This window comes from Pteropus alecto, unplaced genomic scaffold (genome assembly GCF_000325575.1).
Source record: "Pteropus alecto unplaced genomic scaffold, ASM32557v1 scaffold86, whole genome shotgun sequence".
Taxonomy (NCBI): domain Eukaryota; kingdom Metazoa; phylum Chordata; class Mammalia; order Chiroptera; family Pteropodidae; genus Pteropus; species Pteropus alecto.
Genome location: NW_006442109.1, coordinates 33,384,402 through 33,411,187, shown reverse-complemented (window position 1 = coordinate 33,411,187; position 26,786 = coordinate 33,384,402). Strand labels below are relative to the sequence as shown.

Sequence of the window (26,786 nt, the reverse complement as noted above, 5' to 3'; positions counted from 1 at the left end):
ACATTTGTTATTACTTGTCCTTTTAGTTATAGCTATTCTAACAGGTGTGAGATGACATCTCATTGTGGTTTTGATTTGTATTTCCCTAATAGCTACCGATGTTGAGCATCTTTTCATATATTTGTTGGCCGTTTGTATGTCCTCTAGAGAAAAGTGTCTGTTCAGGTCTTCTGCCCATTTTTTGAATGGATCATTTGTTTTTTTGTTGTTATTGAGCCATATGAGTTATTTGTATATTTTGGATATTAGATCCTTATCAGAGGCATTGCTTGAAAATATATTTTCCCATTTGAATGGTTGTCTCTTTACCTTGTGACAGTTTCTTTTACTGAGCAGAAATAAAGCAGCATCTGGACTCCTCCTGTAAAACTTAAGATATGAGTTATAGAAGATGAAATGATGGTCATCACACAGAGGATAAACTTTTCCAATTGAAAGAAGGCATGTGTAAAGGAAGTATAGCTCAAGTATACAGATTATGTGTAAATGTGCTGTTTCAGGGCACGGGGCTAGAAAGGCAAGCAGCATCCATCTCAGGAAGGACCATGAATATTAATCAACACATGAAATTTGGACATTATCCCATCATTAACAGGGTTAGTGCTGTGATCTGATTTTGAGTGCAGAAATATCTCTGAGACTTTGGAAGACTGGCCTTCAAGGCCTCCTGTGCTCTGACTGTACCTCATACCTCCTATTTCACCTGGTTCTCACTGTACTCTAACCACAGTTGTAACTTTTCATTCCTAAAATAGGCCACAGTCTTTCCTTCTTCTGAGTTTTTGAAGGCATAGCACATTTTAAATGAACAACACTGCATAGTCCCTCTGTTCGAAATGCTTTTCCACCTCGCCCTTTTATAGCCAGCTCCTTTTCTTTGCTAGGTTTCAGCTTAAATTCTAGCCTGATGCTAAGTATACAAGGCTAGGTTAGAGATATAACATCCCCTAAAAAGTAACCACCTTTATCTGTTTCTCTGTACCCAAGGTGGGTCTGGACATCTTGTAGGGGAAGGCCAGATCCCTGTGCTGACTAAAGTTTAAAGCACCGCATGACTAAAGGCAGGACCTTGGTCGTGGAAGAAGAATGGTTTCAGTAGACTGACCATAATACCCACAGTACTTGTATTTGGTCCAGGAGAGACTCTGAATAAGTGATTTACTTTTTGCTGGTTTTCCATCTGCTAAACTGGATGACTTGTATTTAGAAGCATTTTGGCTTCCTTGGACATAGTTACTGCCTACAGGATTGCAAATTAGTGTTTTCATTCCATGTTAGTGATTTCCTCTTATTCTTTTCCCAGGAGAGATGGAAAATTGCTGTTGACTATTCTTGATATAAACCTCTGTATGTATTGCAACAGACTAGGTGCCAGAAACCTCCTGGCATTCATTTGGAATTTCCCGTACAGGCAGAATTCATATTTATAATATTTAATCTAACGTCAAAATAAAACATTTTTCACTTTAGTCCCTACTAGTCCAGAATCTCAGTTTGAGAGTTTAGCAGCATCAAAGACTATCTTTCTGTTTAGAAATCTCAAATCAAAATGTAGAAGAATGACAGTTAGTATATGCCCAGAGTCTGAAACCCAGATCTGGGAATGGACTTTGCTCACTTTTGCCTAATAATTTCTAGAAATGTCTATCAAGATTTATGCTAATTGTTTAAAACATAATGGATTTGACTAGGTATCTGAAATTCACCATGAATTATCTAGGACTTTCCCGAGGAACATTCTAATTCCAGCCTTGAAGAGCCTATACTCAAAGGCCGTTGGTCTCCAAAATTTGTCCTGTACCCCATAAGTAAAAAGTTTCAAGGCGCGCTTTTCATGGTATATTTTCTAAAATGTGTACGTCATGTAAATGTGTGGCAAAACTCATATTTACATTATAAAGCATGCAAAATGTGACCTAAAATGAGATTAATAATAATTTTTAATGTTTTCTCATTTTTGATGGCTTTGTGCTCTCATTAGCTAATATCTCAGGGCTCGGTATAAAAATAGGGTGAGTGAGGCTCATTATAACAATAGTGGTTTTAATCCACATTTCAAACAGTCCCTTGATAAATTCTATTATAATTTATGGAGGTCAACATCTTGGCAAATCTGATTCAACAGTCCTTACTTTGATCAGTCATGAAATGATCAAGAACTTGTACTAGTAATCAAAGTGTCTGGTCTGTCATTTTATTACTGTTGATGGAGTATCTTCAATCTGGGGTTTCTCTGCAGGAATCTTTTGAAACCAACTTGTTTATTTTGTCAAGTTTAGTTTAGTTAAAACCAGATTCTAGAATCAGAACACTTCATTTAATTGGGCCCCCCAAAATCATAATATGTTGGAAGTAAAAGAACAAGGGAGGATGCCACATATAAAGGAGTTTACCCACTAAAGATGACATGTGATCATGACCTGCTGGCATACTGAATGAAAGTGCTAGTCAATCAACTTATTAAAATTAGCAAAGCTCGACTTTTAGAAAGCCTTTAGATGAATATAAACAGTAGCTCTAATACTGCCCTTTATTTTCCCACCTTTCTCATCTTGCCACTGAGTCTAAAACACCTGAGTAGCAGGTTCCCACCCACCTCTTTCTAAAACCACTGTACATTCCTTCACTCAGAGCTGAGTCCAGAAAGCAGAGGGTGGCCTTTCTTTGTACTTTACCTTCAGGCACTGGCTGGGACCATCCAATCTTCCTGGAATGTAATTTTGGCTTAAAAGAACCAGAACTAATGGAAGAACAGAAGCAGCTTAACCCAAACTATTTCTCATTCCACTGCCCTATGGAGAACAGAGGGATGATGGAAGGGAAATTGTGTGAATTCTGTGTCATATCCCTTCTTTGAGGTTTGAACCATGGACAATTTTAATTGCACCTATAAAATGACATCTTGGGCACCTCTAGGCATATAGTACATGCCTGGACTTAGGCGAGAATTAGGATTTTACTTTATAAGATTGAGTGATTTTGAGTTTTGGGAATAAATAAGTGTCCCTTTGGGGTTTTTTGTTTCTTCTACCTCCCAGCCAGCTCCTGTTCACTGTGTCATTTACACTTGCCTCCTATTTCCATCAAAGCCTGAATTAAGATCTGTATCAACTAATATGACACACTAACAGGCATTCGTCAGTGCAGATAAGATTGTAAAATATATTCCTTTGATAGATTTTATTCTTTATGTGTTGGGGGCATCTTTTGTTTGTGTTTCTTCATTCTTTGTGCCTTGGCTTCCCTTCTTAGTTCTGATGGGCAGTGTGAAATTGAAATCATTAATATCTTTTCAAGACAATTAGACTTTAATATTATTGTAGATTTTATTTTCTTTTTATATTTATATTTTCTTGTAAGATAATTATCAAGTTTCAGATTTTTTTTTTTTTAGAAATTCTTTTTGCTATGACTTCAACTGCAATACTGATTATTTTGAGTAACCACAAATAGTTAACAAAGACTGAACTTTGATAATTTTATTCCACTATTAAGACAGCAAACTAGAATTTAATTAAGTATTAGTGATCACTAAGTAGTGGTGAAATTATTGTTGTGTACAATACAAATATGAAATTTTTGAAGCAGAGACTGCATATGGTTCCCACTGGGAGAATACAGATGAATCCTAAAAGCCTGTGATGCCATTAGGGACCAAGGCTTCTGTCTAGACTGTTGCAGGTAGTTGGTTAACTGATTTGTTGGTGTATTTTTTTTAAGATAGTGAGGATTTTAGGTAAAGTGATTATTTATAGCCTAACACTTAAAAGAGAATACAAGAAGTACAATCATAATACAGTAAGTTTGATTGGAAATGAAGCTGTGTGGCTTTATACCCTAGTTTTATCATCTGTAAAATTAGGGACAGCAGTAGCAGCCACCTTATACAATTAAATGTAAAACACTTAGAACAATGCCTGACACACAGGAAGCTCCCAACAAATGCTAGCTACTAATCTTTTAAGTATTAATTCCCAGTAAGGTCTGCCTACCGCTCCCACCCTCTGGTGTAGTGGATGGAGTTTCCTTTAAGCTGATTAATAATTAGTGCCCTTAGCATTTCATCAGGATACATGCATAGAGCGAGGCTTTGTGTGTACCGGTGTCTGCACAGGCATTACCGGTGCCGATTGGAGGTAGAATGTAGTGGCCATTACGGAAAAACTGAGTCATATTGAGGAAAGGTTATAAGATAGCCATGACTATTGTGAAGAGACTTGGTTATAGAGTTCTCAGTGGGGGCAGGTTCTGTGCAGCTCCTGTCCTGTCTCACTTTCTACGTGTCTTTTCACCTCTTGCCCAATTTTATCATGAACTTGGTCTTCCCTTTCCGAGATGGCCTCATTGTTAGGAAGTGAGACTTCAGGGAGATCTTCCGACTTTGCCTTTCCTTAGCACTCAAGTTCTACCACTGCCTCCTTCCATGATCCCACATCCTTACCTTTTCCTTGTTAGAGGTCAAGAGAATTGGTTTGTGGGAGTTTTTTGGGAAAGGTTACCTGAGAGTTTTAAAAACCCAAAGCCTCCTATTTACTTTCCCATTTAGTTCTCTTTTCCTTACAAGTTGAGTATATTCCAAGCCCCGCAAAATGTCAGTAATTTGGGTAAAACAGGTAAGTATTACATTGGCTTTTTGGAGGTTAACATTGTTAACAAAATCATTTCTATTAATAGAGTCAAATAATCCTATTAATCTTTGCCTTCTTAGGCTGAGAATAAACCTAGTCCATTTGCAAATGGTTATTAAAATCCTACTTTGTGTAAGGTATTGTGTCAACTACTCTAGGAAATACAAAGAAGCATAAAGTAGGCTACACAGAGGTTGTTGTTAAAACCAACATAAGTCAAAGCTGACAAACTAACCCAGCCTTATTGGTCTGTTAGATCTTCCACACCTTGGATGACAAGATTTCCTCTGGCTAATCTAACAGACTAAGGAGTTGCCATCCTATCTCCATCTCCTCCTGCGTTCTTGCCCAAGGGTGTTCCTTCAGTCAAAAAGGACAGCCCCCTTAAGTAACTGCTTGTTTTTTTACTAATTAGAAGCCCTTCAGACAGCAAACACAGTTATTCTTTGTTTATTTGGACATGGTGCACTTGGGATAGAAAAGTGTTCAGGGTTAAAAATGGCTGCAGGGCTGAGAGAATTCCTTTGAGTTCTTTCTGCTTATCCCCATCTTGTGAAAAGCTGTCTCCAAACTGGGGAGGGAATTTACCTATTGTGTGAGACCTTGACCCTGTGCATGTGCCTAAAGCAGGCACATAGTTTTTATGTGCGCCTGTTAGTTTGAATTTGTGATACTGATCTGCTTTTTGTCCCTGCTGACGGTTATTATATCTTAATGGGCGAAACACAACTCTAATGATCCTTGTGTATATAATTCTTGGAGTACAGAGCAGGCACCAGAGGACCACATAAAAATGTTTGCCTCAATTTCCCTGCAAAAAAGGAGCCCAGAAACCAGACTTGACCAAGTAACAGATTTTTAAAGGTAAAGGAACCCAATAAAATTACCAGCTTTTCACAGCGTGTGTCTACTTCCTTTTGGCATATTGTGAGGTGTAGGTGAAATATTCTAACTGAACTGACAGTGTGAGTGGGGATAACTAAGGAGTGAGGGAGATAAAAGTAAAAACCACCAGCAATGATTGATATTGCAGTAGCAATGAGTTGTTGGGGTCTCCCCTTTGTGGGTTTGACACTTCACCTTTCTGACACCATCTGCAGGAGTGTTGGTATAATGAGCCCTATACAGATGGGAACAAAAGCTAGAATTACTTGGAATTACTGTATCAGGGCTTTAAGGTGTGCCGTAGAATTCTGTAGGCTGGTATTTGCTTATTCAACTTGTAAAATAAAAGGGGTATATGTGTGTATTTATGTGTGAGAGACAGACAGATAGCACGAGAGAGGAGAGAGAGAGTTTGTGTGTTTTTAAAGTATAAAATGAAGCTACCTGATCATACGTAACTCTGAAAATATTTTAATCAGTGCTTGATTTCTTTTTACATTGTAATCATCAGTTAACTAATTAAATAGGTTCATGTAATGCTTATAAATTTGATGGTAGATGACTTCAAGGATTGATTCACTAATACATTGTCCCAGTATTTGGGGAATAGATTTATCAGGTATTGATTCTAGCCCTATGTAGGAATCGAAACTGTTTTTAGTGACTAGGCGGCACAATTATGTATCTGCAAGACATCTGTCCTAGACTCCTAGGAATTAAGCTTTTTTTCTTTCTTTTTTTTTTTTTTAACTTTTTTGAACTTTGGCCAATAATCTAACCTCCTTTGGCCACTGTGTAGGGTAAAAATAATAGAAATAATTTAATTTCCTTGAGCTCCTGGGCTTAACCAGATGACCTCTTCATAGTGCTTCTTCCACCTCTGAATTTTATTTTACTTTTATTTTTAAAATCCGTACATGGAAGAGGAGAAGCCTCAGTGGAATACTTGGTGCTGGCCTTAAATTAATCTACCAACTTCTTCCTTCCCTGGCTGCAGGGGGAAGGATCAGCTGGCATGTCCAGCTCTTAAGCTTCTCTGCCTATTTCTGTGGTTGGCCCAAAGCTCTTCCCCTAAATCTAGGCATAAAGCCTCCTAGTGGTTTACACTCCAGTTTTCTCAGTCCCAGAGCTAGTTAGTGATATCACTCCGTGTGCTCTCTAGTGTCTTTCTCCTCGGTTCTGGTATTTTTGTCCACAGTACTCAGGTTTTTGCTACCTCTTGCCCACTGGAATAGATTCTAAACCAGTCATTCCTAATGTTGATGTGTCCCATGTCATATAACTCTATCCAGTTAACTCCTGCACTCATAGCTACTCAGTGCCCCTGTGCAGTGTATCAGGTGCATTGCAGGCTCTTCATCTCAGCTTCCAGAATCCCACAAGATCTTGTTCCAAGCTATGTTGGAGCCTTGGATCCTTAGTCCCCTTAATTAACATTCTCTTCAAACCTAAATTGAAGTACCTGCCATTGCATCTATGCTGCATCAGTCTGTCTGCATCTGCTTTTTCCACTTGGAATGTCTCACATCCTTCCAGTTGATGTAAATTTACAAATTTACTTGTTGTAAATTTACAAATTGTCATTGCTTGCAATGAATTTGGCTTAATTAATAGTGATTAATAAATGGGTTTCCGATGTCTGCCTGAAGCAATATATCAGTTGATTTTTTACTGGTAACCTTTTTTTTCCTAAGGAGATACTGCTATTTAAAAAATTTTTTGAAAGTTAAGAATGATGGGAAAGATATTTTCCTTAAAAATCAGAAAAGTCACTTGTTACACTTTATTATTTTTTGGTATGGAATATTCAGGCAAGCAATGCATCTATACTGGGTACGGGCATGATTATGCATCTCTACCGACTAAGCTTGATTTTTTAATAGGGACAAATTTAGATACACCCTCATACTATTTCATCTGTCAAAATCCTATTCCTTTTTAACATCACTGTGTTTTCTTTTTTAAGAGCCTATGCTTTCTTTATCAAGAAACTGCCTGGCACCAAGCAGAAGGACTCACTCTTTGGGATTCCTGTAGCATCTATCCCATCCACAAATGTTTATTTTATTCTTGTTATACTCTAGGTACTATGCTGGGAACTGGGGTTATCAAGATGCACAGAACGATCCCTGACTACAGGTTTTTCACAATCCAGTGGGAGAGGAAAACTATTATGCAACATAACATAACACATGTTCTTAAAATAGACTCTTTTTTCCCTGTGTAAGATACGAGTACAATGCCATGGAAAAGAGTGAGGACTTAATGATCCCAAAGTCAAGGGCAGAAAACCTTTCATCCAAGCCTTGGGGGTTGAGGTGTGGGAGGGAGGAAGCCATGGCATGTTCAGGAGTGGGGAGCTGCCCAATCTGGCTGGAGCACAGGGCGCATGGGAGAAATGGAAGTGGTAGATGAGATTGGAAGTACAACGGGGCCAGGAAGGGAATAGGCTTAAAAATCAGGCCAAGGAGTTTGGACTTCGCCCTGTATTTAAAAGAAAGACATCTGAGCTATTTTAAACATCAAAGTAAAATTTTGAGACCCATGTTTTAAAGAAGAAAAAAAAAAACTTTGGTGGTATGATAAAGTGTAGATTGGTGGAAAAAAGTGAAAAGTAGAAATAAAAATTAGACAACTTGCTGTGTGGCCCCAAAGGTATCTTTTTTTCCTTTGGTACATTATTTTTTTATAATTAGTTATTTGTGTATGTAACATATCCTATTAATAATGATTCCTAAAGTTGGGCCTTGAGTGGGGTTTTGAAGGACTGAAAGGGTTTAATAGCAGCTACTTCTATCTGAAGCTCTCAAGAATTATGGAAAGTTTCATTTATAGTACAAAGTACTCCATACTTGCAGTCTTCTTTAATTTTTTCCAGATATTAGAGGAGACAAGGCATTTAAAGCATTAAAACACATTAACAATGAGTATATTTAAAATCATAATAGTTATAGTTCACAGGTACCATTTTGAGTTTATACCAGGCTATATGCACTATGCCAGGCATACACGTTACCTCCCTTAATATTTTCAGTAAGTGTTATTAAACCCATTTTACAGATATGCTGAGGCTCAGCCAAGTTAACCTGCCAGGATCACAGAATGAATATGTTTGGATCTTTCCATGATAGTCATCTTGGTCATTTTTCGTACCGTGAGCTTATTCCTTCATTAGAATAAGAAACTTCCTTTTGCAGTTACCTCTCCTTGGAATGCTCTTCCCCGGACATTTGCAGACCTGACCTCTTCAGCTCTTAGCTTAAATGTCACCTCCTCTAAGAAGGCTTTCTTGATCATTCTATCTAATGTTGCTCTTTTTTTTTTTTTTTTACTTTACTTTCTTCATAGTATATCATTATCTGAAACTATTTACTTGTTTTTTTTCTGTCTCCTAAGCTAGAGTATAAATTTCATGAGATCAAGTGCTTTGACTGTCCTATATACTTAATGATCACAGCATTTTGATTTATATAATCACAGCATTTTAGAACAGTTTCTAGAACTTAATACACATTCAACAAATATTTATTGAAAGGGTAGATAAATGAAAGAACAAATGTCTCCAAAGCTCATGCTTCTTGTTCTGTTCCATCCTCCCTAGATGTTTTCTTTCTGCTACTTAGTGCACTGGAGGGGCATTGGCTTACCATATAATCCATCAAACTGTATTTCTGGGACCCAGACTGGTTAACTTTTAAAAACCAAATATTTACTCACTAGGAAAAGAAACCCACAGATCATTTTCTCATTAGTTAAGTTACTTGATTATACTTAAGCTTACAGTTCATACGTAGTACCTAAGATGTATGATTTGTAGTGAACATTTCTAATAAATTATTTAGAATTTCACCTTTTCTTATTGCATTCCTCTTGGCTGAATTTTGTAGGAGAATATTGAGATTCACATAAAATGGACTATCTAATGTTGCTGGCTGTTTCTGTGTGTGTGTGTGTGTGTGTGTGTGCGTGTTTCAAGCAACAGACATGTTAAAGTGCCCAGTATAGCTAATAAATTAGTGAATTCTTATTATCTCCATGTACAAAATAACATTCCTGGGAGGGTAAATTCTTGCATTCTTTCCTCAAACTACATCTTTCTTTTGTTGTTTCAGATTGGCTTTTTCAGAAGTGTAATTTTTCTTTGTCTCGCTGGAACCTGAGATGACTGACTTTGTCACTAGCATATTGACCTCTTCTTTTCTCACTGCCCATGTATCTAGGAATAGCTTGCCAGTTAACTCATAAGTTAGAGAAGGTAGCCTGTGAAGGAATTTTAAGTACATTTCTCGGTGTTCTGTGAAGTTACATGATCTTAGCTGAGTTAATTAACTTTGCTAAAATTGTATAAAGGGCTTCATATGATTCTAAACTACAGAAGAAGCAAAACAATTTGAAAGCAACCTGCCCTTTACCTTGATCCCTACCTTCTCTGAAACGGTGGTGTAATGCCAGTGAACAGAATAATGGTTGACGAGCAAAATTCCTAGGCATTCTAAATATCACTGGTTGGTTTAATAAAATTAATTAGCCTGCCACAGAGAAAATTTACTAGCGTGCTGGTTAATTTCACAATGTAAAGTCAGAGAAGGGAGGTGGGGTTGAGGGAACAAACCTTATTGGTTTTGAATAATTATTTAAAGATGTGGAGCTGCCTATTTCAAACACTTTGATTGCCAAATCCATTAAAGCTTTAAAATCTCAATGTTTGTATCCTGGTATATAGGAAGGAATCTCTCTAGATGAAATTATAAGCATATTAGTTAACAGCTAAGTGACTTATTAAAGATACAGCACAAGAAGTAGAATCCTAATAAAACCATGGGAATGAGAATTTGCCTTAAAACTGACTCATGGGAGGTTTCCATAATCTTAATTTGCCATTGATGCAATTATTGCTTTTTCTTGTCTTTTTAATCCAAACAAGATGTTTTCAGTGGCCATGGAAAGGTGCCTGAAATCACATGCCTGAATTCATTTAATTTGCCAACATTGTCTTTTTTCTCTCTTTCTTCCTGGTAATGGGCAAGAGTCAGTTCTGGTGCATTAGATACTAAATCTCTTCAATTACCAGCCGGGAAGAAAGATTTAAAATTGTGCTTCAAACCTACAAACTGATTTAGTTTTAAAGCACATATACTTCTCCTGTGGAGCCCAAATTAAACTGCAGAAAGGATACAGAGCTCAAGGAATTAAACCAGGCAGGGCCAAGGCTCAGGCCAGCAATAGCAACCATTTTGTTTTTTTTCATTGAGGCCCTCCTGATGCAAAAGGAAACAGAGCAGAACGTGCTGAAAGAAACAACTTGTGTAAGAAAGTGCAATATTATATTGCTTGGAACCTAAATGTGGAATAAATGTCTTTGCGACGGGGAGTCTAATCAAACCTTTTATTCTTTCTTCTCTTTCTTTTTGGGTGCTCGACAGCCATTTTCAATGTGGATGACTCTGTGGTTGATCTGGAGACTCTGGCGGCTTTATATGAAAACGTGAGTATCGAAGATATACAGAGCCAGAGTTTCCAGATTCCCTTATCTTTACTAACCAAAACTTTGGTTATATGCAACTCCTTCCATTCATGTTCTTTGGCAGTAAGGATCTTGACATAGCATGGAAGAGATTAAGGCACAGAAATGCAAGCTCAGATAAGAGCAGACATGAGCAAAGCACGAGGTTCCTGTCCCCCACTGCGGTATCTGGCTAGGAGATCTCTCTGCACAGCTGTAAGGGAGGGTGATTGTAGGCAGAGACAACTTCTATGCCACAGAGCCCGGCCCTGTGACTTGCAATCAGAGTTAATGAAAATAAGCTGCTGGATTAATGTCGGGGTACACCAGTGTCTGTATCTGAGGGATGGGAATGCTAATACCAACTTGGATGATTACTTTTGGTCCAAAATGATCTGATGGTGTGGAATGTGGGAAGTAGTATGGGATGGTGGGTTTGCGTTTTGGATTTACAGTCAGACCGTCTTAGGTTTACCACTGACTGCTAAGTGACTTTGGGCCTGTTAAACTCCTTAAGCCTGTCTGGTCATCAGTATGAAAGGAACTATAATGGGCTCTACCTGATTTTTTAAGAGCATTAAAGGATAATTTAATATATGTAGCAGTAGTAATTCTGTAAATAAACAGCACTGTACACATATATGGTCATTGAATTTGGGTTATATCTGGAAATAAACAGCACAGTTGGCAGGCTCTCTTGAGGAGATGACACAGGAGAGTCAGAATTCCTATAACTGTTAACTGTTCTGGTTCTCTGACTCTGTTTGGATTTGGAAACACATTGAACCAGATTCTCTTTACTGAAGTAATGGAATTTCCTAGGAAGCTGCCTGAAACTCTATAGTATGAATGGTCACTGAGCTCAAAAAATGATTCATTTCAGTACTATGTCCCCCAGGACCTTAAGTCTCATAGAATATTTCCATAGTGCAATAATCTAGCCTAATGGATTGCCAGTTCTCTACACATTTTTACATCCTTTGCATACATCAGGAGCTGTTCAGTACAACTGGGTGGGAACTTCTCATGCTTCCATCAGTAAGGCTTTTATTAATAAACAAGAAGTCACACAAATACAAGGCCATCAGGAGCTGGCAGTGCATTTGTTGAGTACCTGGAGGGCAGCGTGGCACTGTGGGAGAAAGAGCGATTCTGAGTCACGCCCTTTACCAGGTACTTTGTGTAAGCTTTGGTGGAACCATCTGTAAAATGAGGATACAGTAATTGAGGTTGAAGGACATTGTGAAAGGCTAAGTGCCTTCTAGATGCTTTTGTTGTTACCATGGGCTCAGGATTGTATACGTGGTCAGTACTTGTTAGCTTACAGTAGAGGTAAACTGTGTACAACTGAAATAGTTGGATAAATTGATAAAATAAGCAGTACAGACTACATAAGACAGCGGGTAGGGGGTAGCTGTTGAGGGCCAGGAGGTAAATGCTAAGGACAAACTTGACCCATGCCTGCTTACAGGCAGAGAGGGGATTCAAAGGTAGCAATCCAATGTCCTGGCTTCTGCATCCAGCTAATATCACTCATTATGACCATTTGTATTAGCCAGTAGTTCTTAAACATTAGCATGCATCAGAATTACTTGGGGAGCTTGCTGGGCCCCATCTCTGGAGTTTCTTGAGTCTGGATAGGGCCGATAATTTGCATTTCTAGCTAGTGGCAGGTTGTACTGATGCAGCTGGTCCAGAGACCATACTTTGAGACACATTGCTTTAAACAGATTCTCATTGTTTATTTTTTTGTGTTTTTTTGTGTGTGTGTGTGTGTGTGTGTGTGTTTGTGTGTGTTTATTTTTAAACACAGAGAGCCCAAGAGGAAGAATTGGTTAAAATAAGAAAGTATTATGAGACATCCAAAGAAGAAGAATTGAAGCTGCTGGATAAGCCTGAGCAGTAAGGATGCTTAAACACTTTTCTATTGGGCCAAACAGTATCCATCATCCTGCCTCCCAGCTCTGAATAATCACCTCTAAATTGTGCAGTGGGCTGAGTCTCATCTCCATCATTCCCATGACCTATTGCATGCATCAGAATGACCTGACTGCCGGGAAAAGCAGCTGGAAGATTTGTGCTGCTGGGTAGAATATGTCTCAACCCCTTTCCCCACTCCTCGTGACTCCCCTTGTACTAGCAACTTGTTAATTCCTCCTAGACTAAACATTCTGGCCAAAAGGGTAACTGAGGAAGGAAGAAGTCATTGTTCTGTTTAAGGTTCTGCTGATGCAGTTGATAAGATGATGTCAGAGTCACGGCACTGAAACTGATTTTCCTAAATGTTGTATCCAGTAAGTGTAGCCTGCATGTGCCAGCCTTTCCCCAGATTTCTCCACTTTCTCCGCCCAGTTTAGATATGACTTTTTCATCCTCTTTTGGTGTGCATTGTTCTTCTCTCCTTTCACGCTCTAGAGTTGTTTGTTCTGTAGTTTAGGATGTTGTTCTACAGAACTCGAATGCATAACCGAGTGACTCATCCTTGGCTGGGCTCTAGGGGTCTGCAAGCCACAGATAAGCTTTGGGGCTCTGCAGGCCCTGGGCCTCACCCAGCTCCTCATGGCCCACAATGCTGTGAGAATGTGGAAAGGGTCCAGAGTAGACAGAGGACTCTTTTGCCTGCTGCTATCATGGGTACTTTATGTCCAATTCAGGACACCCTTCATCATCAGGACATTCCTGGAGATGAGGCAAGGGTAGGAAACAGAGAAAACTGAGTGGTCAAGCTTAGGGTAACAAGTTAGCCCTAGAGACATTTGAGGTTCTGTGGCTTACACTGAAACCTGCATGCCTTGCCCTTGGGTACTCTAGGATGTCCCACTGCCCTTGGATGCCGGGGCATTTGGGTCCAGAAAAACATCTCTAAATGGCTGGGCAGGGGATCTATAGGTTTACTCAGTTATTGACAAACCTCCATGATAATTTGGGGAACCTTTGTTCTCATAAAGAACATAGGTTAGGACCTCCCCATCCCACCCCAACTTAGTTCATGAAGCCTAGTAATATCGTGAATCAATACAAATGGGGTTCTACTGCCCTCTGTTCCATCAGCTTGAGCCATCCTCCTTACCAATTCTCACTCCTATCCACTCCCAAGTCATGTTTCCTGATACAATAAATTAAGGTGCTAAACCACTAAGGTGCTAAACACTGACACTTAACTGACTAAGAATGGAATATTTAGACACTGACAAGGCTATGGGGCAAATTTGAAGACTGTCTTAACTTGGGCTGCTATAACAAAATACCCTAAACTGGGTGACTTATAAACAATAGGGATTTATTTCTCACAGTTCTGGAGTCAGGATGTCTAAGAGCAGCATGCCGGGCAGTCGAGTTCTGGTGAATGCTCTCTCCCAGGTTGCAGAAGGACAACTTCTCTTTGTATCCACATGTGGCAGAAAGCAAAGAGAGGAAGCAAGCTCACTCTCATGTCTCTTCTCCTAAGAGCACTAATCCCACTCACGAAGGCCCCACCCTCATGACCGAATTACCTCTCAAAGGCTCTACCTCCTGATACCATCATGCTGGGGGATAAGATTTCAACATATGAATTTTTTTTTTTTTGAGGGGTGGATACAAACGGTTTCTTAACAGGAACAATAGAGCATATCAAGCATTGGGTAGTGCCAGCTATGCCACATCGAGCAATGACAGTCTATAAGCCTAGAGTTGGCAAACTTTTCCTGTAGAGGACCAGATGAAAGTATTTTTAGGCTTTGTGGGCCATATGGTCTGCTGGAATTACTCAAGTCTGCTGTCATAGTGCAAAAGCAACCACGGGCAATACAAATGGGCATGACTACACACCAATAAAATTTTATTTATGGATACTGAAATTTGAATTTTATATCATTTTTACTTGCCATCAAATGTTATCCTCCTATTGATTCTTTTTTCAACCATTTAAAAATATAAAAACCATCCTTAGTTGGTGGGCTATCCAAAAACAAGTGATGGGCTGAATTTGGCCTGTGGGCTATAATTTGCAACCTGTGCTCTAAGCCATAGGAATTGCTAATCCAGTGAAATGAACAGTGAGTTTCTGCTACTGAAACTGATCCCCTTGTCCTTTTGTCTTAATGCCTTTCTAGTATTATTTTGCAAGATTAATTGCCAGGACACAGAATAATGGTGGCAGGTAATTAACACATAATTCATTCCTGATTTCCCTACTGATGATCTGGATAGAAGAGCATTTTTAAAGTTCGTGAATAGTCATCGTAATGGCTTCCTGAACATGCCAGGCTATTACTGACAGCGAAGAGGCCTGTCGTGTTGTCCTGGTGGATCACCGTGTTTGGGCTCAGCTGCTAGAGAGCGAGATGTAGAGAGGTGGGGATTTCAGGCCCGAGTGAATTTCACCTTTACTTTCAACCTCCTGCACAATGCAGCATTTGTTTGATTTATACCAGAGTCTGATTTTCTGGCAACTTATTTGTCATTAGCTGCAAGCTAGTTGACTATAAGCACGGTTTACATACTGGAAAATATGAATCATTTATAGTTTTGGCATTACAATTTCCTAAGAACCTTGTGGTGCCCAGTCCTATAAATCATAGCATGGAGAGGCTGGCCTCATCACTCACCTCATCAGCTTTCTTGTAGCCCAGTGCCAGGTTTAGAAAACCGTTTCCCCTAAAGGTGTCATCTGCCTGGGACCAGGCTGTCTGAGAGCCACTCCCTTCAGAAATGGCCTCAACTCTTTACACTCTGTCTTGGGATAGTGGTGAGGTGAGGTGAGGCTCCATTGGGTTTGATTATGCCTGATTCAAGCCTAATGAGGACACCAAGCCTAGTGATGGCACCATGTATAGCCTACTGTGATGCCCTCCCAGGGTCCACAGCTGCCTTGGGGCTCTCACAAAGAAGACACACTGACTTCTGAAATAAGGCACTGTGAGTGTACTCCTCTATGGAAGAACATAGGTTACAACATGAAATAGTGCTGTGTACACAGCTTCTATGTGTATACACATCTGAGATAATACTATTCGTGGGTTTAGGGGATGATAAACCAGATGTTAGTCCCTTGAAAGCAGTGGGCTACATTGTATCATTCCACCTGTCAGCTGAGTCGATGCTGTGAATGAGTCACCCACACAATGTGAGGTATGAAATTTCTCTCCTCTATACAGGCTGAAGTTGCAGCCCTTCCTAGAAAAATAAGCCTGCTTTGGGGAATGAAGGGAAAGATTTATAGTGTGTGGCTTCTTTAGGGGTTATTAAGTCCTCTGTATTACTTGCCCTAGGGTATAAAGTTAGACTAATTCAAAGGAAATCAATCTATAAATATTTGTAAGTACCAAGGGCCAATGTCCAAGACCAGGAGTTCTTATTCTTGCCCTTATGGGTAGCGAATGAAACAACATTGGGGGATAAAGTATTTATCTCACAAAGAAGACACAGTCTTTTGTCTCACAGTCTTTGAGGTTACTTATGCTTCTGACACTTTCTCAGATAAATGGGAAAGGAGCTATGGTGCTCTTTCAGAAGGCTTTGTGTGGCTACTTTGGATAGAAAGTGACATAAAATCATATTTTTTCCCCCAATTTTCCTTCTTCATTATATTGTATCTTCACATTCCACCAGATGTCCAAGCCCCAAACCTACAAGTCGTCCTGGATGCTACTCACAATCCCTTGAGATTGGTTAGTTACTCCAGTTCTTGCTGCCTTAGTAGATTTCTCGTCTGTCTGCCCTCTCCTTTCACACTGCGAGCCCTCTTACCTTTCCTCTTAGAATGTTGCAGCTGCAGTCCTGTAGGTCTCCCAGCCTCAAATCTGCTATCCCCTCCAATCAGTTGGCCAAACCATTGCCATGGTGATTTTTTTGGGGGAAAAAAAAAAAGCTGAAAGGATCACTTCTCTGTTTAAAACGCTTCTTTCAGAAGAAGTTTAAACTCTTTTTTTTTTTTTGAACACTAAGCCCCAGTTTAGCATCTGACTCCCACTTACTTCCCCCACAAATATCATTTAACCCGTCTAGACTCTGCCGGGTAGCTTCTCACATGTGTCCTGCACAAGCACTGGAGAGCTCCAGGAAACCTTGGCTGACATTCCTCCAGGGCTCTGACTTCGATGCCCTGTGTGTGGCTTCCGTAGCTCCTATTACAGCCCCCATCACTGATAGCACTCTCACACTCCATTGTTGATTTATTTCTCAGGTTATCAAGAAGGAACTGTTATTTAAATTTTGTTTTCAGGTCTTTGCATGGTGCCTGACACACTCTAATTGCTTCATACGTGTCTAGAAGACATCGGTCTTGGTGACTGATGCTCTGGTATTAATTTTCAGTAACATATTTCCCACAGTTCTTCCAAAAGTAGTATCAAATTCTTGAACTTCCCTCCCCACTACCCAACTCTGGAAACATGTATCAGATCCTTCTCCCTGCACAGGACATTGGCTCTTTAAGATTCTCTGTCAGCCTTCCTAATGTAAGCCCTGATCCCAGACAGGCTTTAATCCCAGTGAGTCTTGCAGTGCTATTTTACTCTCTCCTGGGTAAAATAAGTTGATGAGCCTATGGGACTCTTTCCTCATATTGGTCCTAAACTTCCTGTTTTGAGACTAGTTATAAGTAATTTTTCACCTAGCATTTCCTCCTTTTCATCCACGTCTTTGTTGGTGAGTTCAAAGGTAGATCTGTATGTTTTCTCACAAAGTCTTCATAAATGCTTTAGTCAGTGTTCATTTAAACTAGGAAGTGTGCATTACTCTGGGGGTCTGGGTCCCACTTAGGGAATAATGTCTCATGGTCACATTTGGAAGAGGAGAAATGCAGGGTGCTCCCCAGCAGCATCTGAATAAAATAAAACTCTCCAAGACTCACCACAGGACCAAATGCCCCCAGCCCCACAAGCTTTTTACTGCTCATATTTCTGAATACTGGTGATACCTCTGAATCCAGTTGTAAATGAATCGATGGTTTAATACTAATTTTATGAAAAAACTATTTACATTAAAGTGTAATTTTTTCACCTTTTTTATTCTTAATTCAGAATTCTTTGTGTTTCCATTTTATATCTCATTACATGGTTTACATTATAACCATTTACAGAACTTTAAAACAAAGGCATGTTTTCTTTATAGGCATTCTTTGCTCCATTTCAGTGTCATTAAAAAAAAAAAAAAGGCTATGACCTGGTTGTAGGATAAATAAGAAAAACAGCTGATAATTAGAATCTTATTAAAGCCCAGATCTCCCTAAAATAAAGTAGCAGAGGCACAGAGTATAATCTAAGGCAATTTCTTTGGATATGGAGAAAAGGAGGTTCCAGATTTGCTTCTTTGTAAAAGCATTCTTGGGAGAGATTGCAAAATGTCAAAGTAATGATTTTACGAGTTGACCACGACTTTCAGAAATATCAGGTAATAATCATTTCAACCCCAAGATGAATTTAATAGCTGTTAGTGGATTCTCTCCTTTTCTGAATTCATGCATGTCTAACTCTTTCCACTCATTTTAGTTTATACCCCTTCCTCTGAGGATTGGCCTGAAGAATATGTAACTCTTCCAACTTAATTTTGCAAAGGGCACCAGTACCCAAGTGCTCAGACAGTGAGCTTCTGTGTGTAGGTTAGGTACTTACCTTTAGCTTTTGAGATCTGTCTCGCTGTAGTTTTTAAGAGGCTTTAGACTGTGTCCACTTAATGAGTGCCTGCTTTGTTCTAAGCACTGAGCTCTGAGCTCTGTCTATATAGGTACGTCGATGTGGAAAAGTAAACAAATATCTATAGAATAGGGAATAGGGACATTATTAACTATCATCTAATTCATTAAGCGAAAAAAAAATAGTAATCTCACTTCAGTAAGAGACTTTTACCACTTGTCTACAGACATTTGCCTCAAGTCTTCACTTTGCTCAGCCTATGTAAGTATATCCTTAGAAAACGCTGCACAATAAATGGAGTTTATTGTGTGTGGGTTTTTTTTTTTTTGTACATTAAAGATTAACACTTTTCATTTGGGTTTAGTCTCCTATTTGGGTAGCAGGAGATAGATAACTTGTTATGGTTTGATAGAATTTCATTAACTTTCTGTTCCTAAAGTAATTTATACACCATACAGTTATTTACCATTATAGAAACCATTAAAAAAGAAGCTTTGTCGTCCACGGTAGAACACATACCCTTGGAGTTGCTTAAGTCAGCTTATATGATAACCTTTTATAATTGTTAAATTGACATCGTCAAATAAAGAATGTGCTCATGGTGGGTATTTTTCAGCTGTTTTTTATTTTCCTTGTGATTGTATATGAAGCGAGAGGATTGTTTTTGAATTTTTACAGATTTTTACATGAGTTAGCCCAGATCCCTAATTTTGCTGAGCGTGCCCAGTGCATCATCTTCAGATCTGTCTTTTCTGAGGGTATCACCTCCTTGCATAGAAAGGTAGAGATCATCACACGAGCTTCTAAGGTATGTCGCTATCTAATTTAAAAAAATAACTTTGTCCTTATTCAGGGTAAAGGAGGAAATGGGGAGTGGGAGAAATCAACTAGAGTCCCTTTGCCAAAACCTTTTGGACTTAAGATTGTATTTTTCTAAATATCGCAGTGTAGATCATCCTGCCTAAATGTGAGGGAGTGTGTACATGCAGATGAGTGGCAGGAGTTGGGCAAGGGAAGGGAGAAGAGAGAGAAAAGAAGGAGGGAAAAAATAACATTTTCACAGATTTCTTTCAAATATTCCAAATATCTTCCAATGTCCATACTAGCCACTTAAAACCAACCTAAATAGTATAGTTTGTTTTCCACTTGACTGTCCGGGTTGCAAAAGAGATTTTGCTTTACACCCATGAATTTGATTGTCTGAAATGTGTCTAGATAGTGAAATAAAAAGATTCTAGAGATTTGATCTAGGAAATAAATGATTATGATAATGAGTAATGGCCAAATAAATTTTTGTTGGCTTCACCACACTGGTATCCATTATAAAATTAAATTCTAGCACTTGGCTTTTTCTCACAATGACCCATGTCCTTAAGAACGTGATAATCCTCTCCACAAATACTATAGTATTTAAGTGCTTATCTGAGGGCACGATTTTTCTCTTACCTATGTATAACACATACTTTCTAATAACATCCTAAAAATCAGGAGAAGTTGGCCTAGAGCTGCATTTGGCTTTCTTTCCCCTGATATAAAGGAAGATAAAGTCAACGAAGACTGCAGAGAAAAGAAAACAGTATCAATTTGAAAATTTGCACTTGGAGTAAAAAAGGAAAAAAAAAAAGAAAAGAAGAACAAATGAAATGGGGAGCTGAAGAAAACCTTGAGCAGATTGAAACTGTAAAAGTTAACAAACATGTCAGTAAACACTTACTAAACACAGCCTCTGGCCTCAAAATACATTATTTTAGTTCACCTCCAAGGATTATACCCAGGAATAAGGAAGAATAGACTTGCTATTATATCTACCCTATACTTAACTATACTATTTGCATAGATACATAGTCCAAAAATAGATCCTTAAATGATATTAAACCCCTTTCTACTTAGAAGTCATCAAATGTGAAGCATAACAATGACAGCTCTCTTTTTTTAATTTACGAATACTTTAAAATAAGTAAAACTTAAAATGGGCTCAAATAGAAATATAAATACTAATATTCAATCCTCAATATTAAAATGTACACAGTCTGTAATTCATTGAAAGGATAGAAAATAATGGCTCTTAATGTATCGTTTTAAGACACTTATGGTTGAATAAAGTGTATTTTCCATTTCACCAACTGTTAACCTTATTGGTAACATGCCACCAAACAGCCTATTGGGTACTTAAGAAATATTTCTTGTTAAATGAACACAGGTACATTTGGAATTCAGTTCCATAATCATTGGTGTTTGCCATCACAGGGCTTGCTGCACATGAAGAGTGTGAAGGATATTTTAGCTCTCATTCTGGCTTTTGGAAATTATATGAATGGAGGAAATAGGACTCGGGGACAAGCAGATGGATATAGCTTAGAAATTCTGCCCAAACTCAAGGACGTCAAAAGTCGGGTATTTATTTTTTTTATAATAAATGTGTATGATCTGCCATTTATTTCTCTTCTATACCTTTAGTTTAAAAAAAGAAAAAGTATTTCTGCTCGTTCCATTCACCTCTGTTCTTCCCTTAATGATTTATTTTTCTTTGCTTTCTTTTGACTTTTTAATAAAGATACACTTTTTAAATTTGATCTTATTTTGATGACAACATTCCCAGTATTTGTTTGCTCCAGAATACGCAGTTAGGTGTTGAACTGCAATGAGGGAATAAAGCAGAGAGCATACGGTATTAGCCATGGTCAAATCACTGATTGAGCTGAGCATTTGAATTATTCTTTTGCGCACACAATTGGGCTGGGCGTCTACTGTCAAACTTTCTGAGCCTGATTATCATTTGGCTCCACACCCCTGCAGAGCTTCCTCTTTAGAAACAAGCGGCCCATACCTAGGTGTCCCGTCGGGGGGTAGGGGGAGTGGAGAGAGGGGAAACACACAGGCAAATTAGAATTAGACCCATGTGAACAAGACTCAAAGGCTGCCTTGTGGGAGGGCCTGCTCGCTCCTGGCCTCCCAGGGTCATAAAGTGGCATGGCATTCCTTTTAAGCCGTCCTGATTGTTTTTCACGCCATTAAGAACACACATCTTTTGAAAGGAGGGAAGGGAGGGATGGTTTTTCTGTTCTAGTCCCTGGTTCCCTTTAGCCTTCTCCCGCCCCCCTCTTGTCTTGGCTTTATGCCAGAAAATGTTGAGACAGTGTTTTGTTTGTTTGTTTGTTTTAGCCATTACCTCAGAGGTCTTAGGGATTATCTGTTTGTTTTTTTTTCCTCCCAGAAAGAATAGTGTAGTGTCATTTCTTGGTATAGATGCCATAGAAAATGGATAGGACAAGAAGAGAGGAAAGTCTTGCCTGTCTCAAATATTCAGGTCACAGATTTCAGCTCTCAACCATATAATACGGCAGAGAGACGCATGTGAATGATTTTCATTTAAGCTTCTCTTTTAAACCTAGGATAATGGGATTAATCTGGTGGACTATGTCGTGAAATATTACCTGCGTTACTATGATCAGGTAAGAAATGGCATTGTGTGGAAAACTACACCAACACATTGTTGGCATGCAGAAATTGGATGATGGATGGATGGATGGATGGGTGGATTTCAAGTCCAACGGAATCTGAGAGCTATTCGGCCTCCTTGGTTTACAGACGGAAACACTGAAGCCAAGACAGTTTAGGTGACTCTTGTAAAGAGAAGTATTATTCAGTGGCACAAATCTACTGACTCTCAATTCACTGTATAACCCAGCTTCAGAGAGACCCCCACTTATCTCAGTGCCTTCTGACAAAATTGTGAGAGGTTCTATGAAATCTATATCCATTCAGTAATTGGTTATATTTGAAACTAGATTCTGGGATGCAGACCAAAATTTAGAAAATTAATATTAAGTAATACCCAATACTTTATCAGAAATGTTCATCTGTGAACAAGTTGAAGATGTGGAATTTGAAATCCCTTCTCTCTGCTTAAATTACATTTGCAATTAGAAATAAAAATTTCCATGAGAATCTACCTGACCACAATTTTCTGTTTTATTCCTTCTCCTTAAATTAAGAACAAGGAGTCCTGACTTTGAGAAGAAAGACGTACTGTTGTAAGTTCTTGAGAAATGTAGCAATCAATATGAATGGAAAAAAGTCTCAGGAAAATGTTGTCAGGACTCCTGCTTAACTGTCCATGTAAGCGAAGTTTTCCCTGGGTACCGAGGGAGGAAAAGTAAAGATTCCAGGGCCTTATTTTCAAAAGGCCTACAATTTTATGCACAAGACAAGATAAGCACTGCCTATGTCTATAGTCATCCTTCTTACCTTTCTGGTGGGTTTATTTAACTGTTCTCAGTATATCTACAGCCAGGTTTATCATTCCTCCTTCCCCACCCTGAACTTCTCCCCTGTTTCTCTTAAAAATATTGTAATTTTTGGTCATTTAGGCATGAAGCTTGTGCTCCTCTTTGGTTCCTCGCTGCCCTTCAACTGTTTCTCATATTCTTCCTTGTTTTTTCCCTCCAACTGACCCCAGCTCATTCAGACCTTAAGATAACTAACTCATCCAGGGGATTCCAATGGCTTCCCAGCTGTCCTCCGCACCTCTAGCCCATCCCGCATCGTGTGGCCTGATTACCTTTTATAGTTCTGATCATTTCACATCCCTTCTTTACTCAAAAGTGAAATGGAGCCCCATTTTCAAGTGAATTAAGACTATCCAATTTAATTCCAGTCTTTTACAACCATATTTTTATTACTTTCCCTCTACACATATTCTGTGATTCAATTCAAGACAATGTTTTCCAAACACCCTGTGCTTTCTTATTGATGTGTTTTTACATCTGATGTTCTCCTTCATTGGAACTATTCTTGTCACTAGCCTTTTAAAAACTTCTTTTTTTTCCTTATAAATACTCTCTTAAAATAATAAATTAAAAGGCCTTTTGGGAAAAAGCTCCCAGTAAATAAATAAATATGTATATACACACATGCAACATAATAGGTAATGAGCTCTTCAGAATCAAGAGGAAAAGGTCAACTTGTCCCATCTCATAAAAAAAAAAAAATGGCAAAAGAGACTGCAGATAATTACAGAAAACAAATAGAAGATATAAATTGTCAGCTAGACATATAGAATTAGCAGTACACATTGACGAAACCTTTCTCAGGCCTATAATGTGTGGTCGACTGAGTTATTCTCTGTTTAAGATCTCTAGGTCAGATGAGACCCATATCTAGTCTGCCCTGTACTCACCAAACTATATGTCCTATAAAGAGCCCTTGGAAAAAAAATGCTCATAAAGATTTTCATGTGCTTGTCAAGCTGTTTGCCCATGGAGCTATGCCAACTTACAGGGGACACCTTTTTCTAATTCATTCAGATGTGCTGTATGGGCTAGCAAGGCTTTGGCCTTTCCATATCAGAATCTTTCTAGGGATTTTTATCCTAAGGAAAAAACTAGGACATGTATCATTTTTTTTTATTTAAAGTAATTTGTAATAGCAGAATATTGCAAAAATTTTGGTAGTGTCCATAGGTAGAAACTAGAGTCAAATAAATTATGCTAGTCATAAAATGGAATAATACTCTGCCGTGGAAAATGTATAGGAGAACATTTAATGGCATTGGAAAATAATCTTGCTCTGCTTTCAGATTACAAACATGTTTAAAATAATATACAGTATAATCTCAAATATGTAAATATAAATGCACACAAGTTCATAAAAAGACCTGGAAAGATATATATTAAAATGTTTGATTATTTCTGGGTGGTAGGATTGTAAGAGAGTCTTTCTGTCAATTACTAAACATTATGAACATGTGTCACTTTTGTAAAAGGAAAAAAAGATATAAAAAAATATATATATATATAGTGCAATCTTATATGGCTCTTCTTCCATGAAGATTTTGCTCACTTCTTCATCTGTCACTCCTTTGAAGCCCAGGAACACTTTGTGTGAACACTGCCTTGTATATAGGTATCAATGAGCAATTATATACCATCCTGGCATTGTTCCCTGAGCTCCAGAACTCATTGTTATCTCCTTTTTAGTGTCTATCATGTTGGTGCCTGATAAATACTTGCTGAGTTGTGTATACTTAAAAATTAACAGGAATGTAGTAAGTTTCATCTATGAAGAAGTAGGTACGAAGAAGTGAAAGCTGTTTTCTGGTAGACCGTGGTAGCCTTGTTGAGCTTCACGCAATATGTATATACCCAATGGCAGCAGGTATGATGAAGAATCTTGAGAGGCGCCTTGTTGAGCTTCACGCAATATGTATATACCCAAAGTTTTGGCAGCAGGTATGATGAAGAATCTTGAGAGGTGACATTTCTAATCCAAGGTTGACACAATTTACCTTGTAATGTTTGCCTCAACCAAGTCAGACGCATTGTCTAGGAAGGCTGAAATTTGCCTATGATATAGGGCTCTCCTTGAAGAAAGCTGACCCAGTGGAATTGAGGAAAATCACAGAGGAAATCTTACCATGAGAACAGTTTCAAACTTGGAACGGCCCAGTTTGGGAAAAATAAGAAGTCAACATTTGTGTGGTGCTCTCCCAGTTTTCACTGTACAAAATGCATTTCACTCAACAAGAGTGTAGAATTATGTGATTTATTAAACTATCCCCTCCCCCTAGGAGCATAAGTGATGATTTTTGTGGTTAGTGGTGATGAACAATTACCTGAAGAAAGGTGATTCCTGCTCCAGGCTGCTCTCCACTCAAGCCAGGTTTGGGGTCCAAGTCTAGGTCTGTGAAGTTTAAAGAAACTCATCTAGAGCCATGTCTTTTGAACTCAAATTGAGCAACTTTCACAAGAGCTCCTACCAGGCTGAGTCAGTCAGCAGCATTTTCTCTTTTTCTAGATTAAAAAATGAAATGAAAACAAACAAACAAACAAAAAAACAAAGCCAGGACTGAGTCTCATAAAAAGTTTTGGAAAGAGATGTTATTCCTGAGTTCTTCCAGTGGAGATTACCATGGAGTTTTGTGGCAGGCGTCTTAGATGTTGTTCCATCTCGGCACTCAGACTAGGGTACCGCTTCCATTGTTTTTAAAGTAGTAAAATAAGTATAGGAAGATGAAAAAATAGTACACTGATCACGTAAAATGTTATTCTGATCAAATGAGGAAAGCCACCTTTTCTCAGCATCCCAAGACTCAGTGAAGTTAAAGGTCTTAAAGACAGGTGAGGGTCTCAGGGATCCCTGCAACCACAAGAAAAGTGATTTGATGATGATAAGTTAGATGTCTCCTTCTAAAGGTACAAGCTTCCCAGAACAGTGTTTTATAGCCTCTCTGTAATGTTGCAAAGTTTATTGATATGCCAGAGGTTATATTCTATACTGAGAACAAGACACGGTTTCTGCCTTCAAAGTGTTTATAGTCTAGTGAGGAAGACATACAACCTAACTAGGCAATTTGTAAATTAACGTTGATAAGTGCTATGATAACAGTAAGTATGAGGGGTTCTTGGAAACACCCAAGAGTTGGTTGCTGAGACTTAGGGGAAGTCTTTGAGGAAATGATACCTGTTTTGAGACTTGAAGGATAAGTAGGAACAAGGAGGTGTAAGGACTTTCTGGGGAAGGCTTGGAAAGGGACAGGTTTATATATATATTAAAAAATAATAATAACCTAGAGGCAAGACACTGTGGCCTATCCTAATATTTTATGAAAATTTGGGGGAAGGAGTTAGAGATGGGGGAAGGTAGAAATAAGGCTGGAGATGTAGACAGAGGCCAGATCATAAAGTGCCATGTAAAGCAGTTTTAGAGTTTGGAAGTGGTCCTAATGGCAGTAGGAAGGATGGAACGTGAAGGGAAGCTGACACAGTAGCTTATATGGAGAGACCTGAAGACTATCTGAGATAAGCAAGATACAAAGCTTATGTTATAACAGCTCAAGGAGAAAAGCAAGCTAGACTGGAAAAGAAATAGGAGACTCATCTTATCTTTCAATGCGCCTGAAGGTTTTGTCCTTCAAGATGTTTCTAAGTTCAGATACTCTATTAGATATAGTTGTGGAGCTTGTCAAAACTATTCCCAATCGTGCCCTCAGTAAATATCTGCTAACAGCAGGCAAACAACATTTGAAAAATTTTTACAGTTATGTGAAGAATTTGGCCGCCCGCACACACACACGCACACACGCGCGCGCGCACACACACACACACACACAAACACACACACAGAAAGGCTTCAAGCCGCAGAAGAAAGTAGGGA

General features: G+C 38.7%; 1 protein-coding gene across 1 annotated transcript in view; it reads left to right on the top strand.

Moving 5' to 3' along the window:
• Positions 1-26,786, top strand: part of LOC102882001 (formin-1) — a 250,661-nt gene that overhangs the window by 113,431 nt on the left and 110,444 nt on the right. Inside the window, 5 exon segments of the mRNA XM_015595813.2 lie at positions 10,937-10,998; positions 12,830-12,918; positions 19,311-19,440; positions 20,880-21,026; positions 22,025-22,084. Coding sequence (XP_015451299.1) covers positions 10,937-10,998; positions 12,830-12,918; positions 19,311-19,440; positions 20,880-21,026; positions 22,025-22,084 — 488 coding nt within the window.